Genomic DNA, 4,304 nt, shown 5'->3' on the forward strand with positions numbered 1-4,304 from the left:
CTGAGAACAGGTGTCAGTTAACCTTTGCACTAATAGTTTGTGTGACAGAACACATGCTTGACATGTGTTTGTTTGTATGCATAAGTATGTGCGTGTGAGCTGTAATTGTATAGTGTATGTGTTGACATGGTTCTGTGTGAAGGTCTTTGAGCCAACAGGTATGTTTGTAATATTAGAGTGTGTGGACAGGCCCTGCCCTTTTGACAAACATCTACACATCTACCCTTGTAGATGTCAGGGGTAGAATCATAAAAGCAACTGATTGCTTTATGATTGTACCCATCCTCCAACTTCTTTAACCCCCTTTTTTCTCCCTTTTCTTTGTACCCTTATCCTCCATCTCTTACATCCCTCTCTCTCCTTTGTCTCCTACCTTTTCCACTCCTTCATGTGTGCACCCCTGAGATTTCTTCGTTTTTTTCCGGAATCCTTTTTTTTTTAGGAGTTTTTCCTTTCCGCGTAGGAGGGTTTAAGGGCAGAGATGCCCAGTTTTAGTTTTATAAGTTTAGTTTAGAATCTTTCTATTGAATTGTGTGTGTTCATGATCCTTTTGATTTTATGTTTTACCCTACATTTATCTGCACAAAGCCCATCAAGGAGACTGTTGTTGTGATTTTGGGCTATACAAATTGAACTGAATCGATTTGAATTGAATTTTTACAATTGGTCCGACAAGAAATGTGTAGTATAATGAATATAAACAAAGTTTAGCCTCAAATACAAAATACAAATATACACCTCTTATGTCAGGAGATTTATAATCCCTTATTGTAAAAGTAAAATTTGTCCCAGCAAAAAAGGCCTTCGGTTTATACCTGCTAGCTCAGCTGCTGAACAGTTTAAATAAAAAATAATAAATAAAAATATAAATGAATAAATAGATGGCATGTTAACTCCTGCATGCTTCCAAGTTTGAGATGAATATTCACAGGCAAAACATTAATATAGAAATTGAAATTAAAACAATTTTTACTTTCAATTAGCTAATCAGGAAAAAATGCCCAAGAAAAATTAACTTTCTGAAAGAGTTGATGCCTATTTATTTTAAATAAAGCCTTTTTGTATAGTTGAAAAATGTAAATATAGCTGTGTGGTCAAAGGAGCGAGGGAGTAATTATAGAAAAGTCCTATGAAAAACTATTTCTAGGACTGATGTATACTCTGATTAGCTCATTTAACCCATTTTAGCCCCAATTCCTGAAAAGTTACACGTCTATCAAACACACACTTGGACAATTTATTTTTAAGTTATGTCTTCCTGCTTTTCACAGTTATCTATGTAGTGTAAGGACCAAAATGGAAGAAAAAAAAGTTAATATAAAAACAAAGGTGGGAGAGTATGAGAAAAAGTCATAATTTTATGAGAATAAACTAATAGAATCACGAGTAAATGACTCATTATCTTTCCATAATAAATTATATTTGAGTAGTTATGAAGTTACTAAATCTAAGTAATGAATTTATTAAGTAAAGGGCTGTTTACTAAGAAAAAATTTGGACGCATTGTTTACACCATTGGCTGTATAGCTGCAGAGGTCCAAATGCTGCATGGCAAATGCATTCCTATGAAGAACTAAAGTCGAATGGCATCATAAATTGGTGCATTAATGGATTTAGCTGGCACCTAATGTGGATAGAGGTTTATGCAACTGACTTTATTTATAAAAAGGATGGCTTTTCTCTTATAAAATGTTGCCTTTTTTTCATAATTTTATGAATTTATTTTCAAAAAATAAATACTTTTTTCTCATAATCTTATGACTTAATTCTGGTAAAGTCTTAACTTTTTTCACACAATTTTACATCTTTACTCTCATAAAATTACGACTTTTTTTCTCATCATTTTACTTCTATATTCTCATAGAATTAGGCTAAGAATTTTCTCTCTCCATAATTTTACGAATTTATTTTTGTGAAATGTCGCAGTTTTTTAACAAAAGAGAAATTCTTGTACTTTTACGACTTTACTTTTATATATTAATTTTTATTTATTTATTTATTTATTAGTGGCCCTAATGAAGAGAAATAATTGTTTTGTCTGAGTCCTCATGAAAAAAAAAAAAAAAACTAGCGAAATTTTGTCCCTCTGGGAGTTCCATACCTCCCTTCCCTTTCTCTCCGCTGTGACGTTCCGGTGGTTTAAAGCTTTTATCCGCGCCTCCAATCGTTCTCCTCTCGTCTTCTTTCCCTCAGCTGCTCCTCCTCCTTCTTCTTCTTTTCACATTCATGCTTCTCACAAAGCTGAACACCAGCCAATGCTCCACATCACTTCTGCCCTGGGTGTGTGTCCCATGCCTGGGAAGCACAACAAAATCAAGGGTTTCACTTGAGAGTGACCGGAGGAGTGAGACGAAGACGAAGACATTGATTCCTTATTCTAATACTCACTTTACTTTCACTTTACTCTGAGCCTAAATCTCATCTCATGACGTTAAGTGACAGAGGTAGGTACCTGCAACATTTTGGAAATATTTCATAAAAATAGAATATTTTGAACGGATTTGTGTTTTTTTGGTTTGAACAAATTAGATTAACCCTTTTTTTCTTTCTTTTTTTTAAAATCTTTTTTGTATAAGATTAATTGTTAGTCATGAAACATGTTTGCAGAGTAGCTTAAAGCTTCTGCAGAAGCAGAAGTTCATTTCAGCACCATGGATAGTACCACCGCAGTTAAATCTATACTCGCTTGTTTTTTTTTTATTATCATTTATTCCTGTTTTAAAACATTTTTTTCTGTCTAACCACTTAGTGCAGTCACACTCAATCAAATATGTTAATCTGAAATCATCTGACCTTAATTCACCCTTTAAAAAAGTGACATTACCTTTAAAAATATGCTTTTCAAATCAAATTCTTTTGTATTTGTAGATCAGGAAGAAAACATCTGTGAGAAGCTATGAATGAGTCGCTGGTGGTGAATGACTCCTTATCAACTCCTGCTCCTGAAGAGGTGCTCTCATGGTTGCCGGCTGAGTCAGTAGACGGCAATGAAAGTTTGGAGTTCTCCACCGCCGCCTTAGGTTTCCCCGTCAACCCGTGGGACATCATGCTGTGCATGTCGGGCACCGTCATCGCCTGTGAGAACGCCATAGTGGTAGCAATCATCTTCTACACGCCCACCTTAAGGACTCCCATGTTCGTGCTGATAGGGAGCCTGGCGACGGCCGACCTGCTGGCCGGCATGGGATTAATCCTGAACTTTGTGTTTCAATACGTCATCTCCTCTGAGACTATCAGCCTCATCACTGTGGGCTTTTTAGTTGCCTCCTTTACGGCATCCATCAGTAGCCTTTTAGCCATCACAGTGGACCGTTACTTCTCCCTCTACAATGCGCTGACATATTTCTCAGAGAAGACGCTGCAGTATGTGCATTTGATGTTAATTGGGACCTGGGGTGTGTCTCTTTTGCTGGGTTTGCTGCCTGTGCTCGGTTGGAATTGCCTGGACGACCCTTCCTCCTGCAGCATCGTGCGCCCTTTGACCCGGAGCAACGTCACACTGTTGGCCACTTCCTTCTTCGCCATTTTTGTGCTGATGCTGACCCTCTACTTCAAGATCTGCAAGATCGTCTGCCACCATGCCCACCAGATTGCCCTACAGCAGCACTTTTTTGCCACTTCGCATTATGTGGCCACCAAGAAGGGGGTGTCAACTTTAGCCATTATCTTGGGAACTTTCGGAGCCAGTTGGCTTCCCTTTGCCATCTACTGTCTGGTGGGTGAAAGGGGGTATCCGCCGGTGTACACTTATGCTACACTGCTGCCAGCAACCTACAACTCCATGATCAACCCAATCATCTACGCCTACAGAAACGCTGAGATCCAACGTTCCATTTACATGCTTCTGTGTGGCTGCTTTCAGGGCAGCAGTGCCTACCGGTCCAGGTCCCCTAGTGAGGTTTAAAAAGGTGCTTTTTCTTCATACGTGACTGTGACGAAAAGACTGAGCAAGAAGACAAACCATCTTTTGACAATCTGCTTACTGTGACAGTGAATGCTTTACAGACAGAGGAGGCTTGCATTCCCTACCTGCACTTTAACATGTCTCCACAAAAGTTAGTGTACAGACATGCTGTGAACAAGTTTATTTAAAAGGACAAACCTGTGAATGTATTTAAAAAAAACTGATAAATGGAAACTTTGCACTTTATTTTGTTGTTGTTTTTTAAATGCCAAAGCAGATTTGAATGGTCCTTAATGTGTTAAAAAAAAGAACTCATTTGTGTATTTTGTGCCATTTTTCTAACTTGTGTTTTGTCTTTGAATGTGATTTGCTACACGTGAAATAAAGGTGTTAAAAACCC

The 4,304-nt window shown here is 37.8% G+C and overlaps 1 protein-coding gene across 1 annotated transcript; it reads left to right on the forward strand.

The window, feature by feature from the left end:
• The first annotated feature begins 1,992 nt into the window (after window positions 1–1,992).
• gpr6 (G protein-coupled receptor 6) lies at window positions 1,993–4,304 on the forward strand. Its single transcript, XM_004083489.4, has 2 exons — window positions 1,993–2,444; window positions 2,869–4,304. The coding sequence occupies exon 2, from the start codon at window positions 2,897–2,899 to the stop codon at window positions 3,902–3,904; it is 1,008 nt and encodes a 335-aa protein (XP_004083537.1). The 5' UTR covers window positions 1,993–2,444; window positions 2,869–2,896; the 3' UTR covers window positions 3,905–4,304.

The sequence above is a fragment of the Oryzias latipes genome, chromosome 24 (assembly GCF_002234675.1).
Source record: "Oryzias latipes chromosome 24, ASM223467v1".
In the NCBI taxonomy this organism is placed as follows: domain Eukaryota; kingdom Metazoa; phylum Chordata; class Actinopteri; order Beloniformes; family Adrianichthyidae; genus Oryzias; species Oryzias latipes.

Coding starts and splice junctions, on each gene's coding strand:
- gpr6 (XM_004083489.4), top strand. CDS start 2,897: ATGAATGAGTCGCTGGTGGTGAATGACTCCTTATCAACTCCTGCTCCT.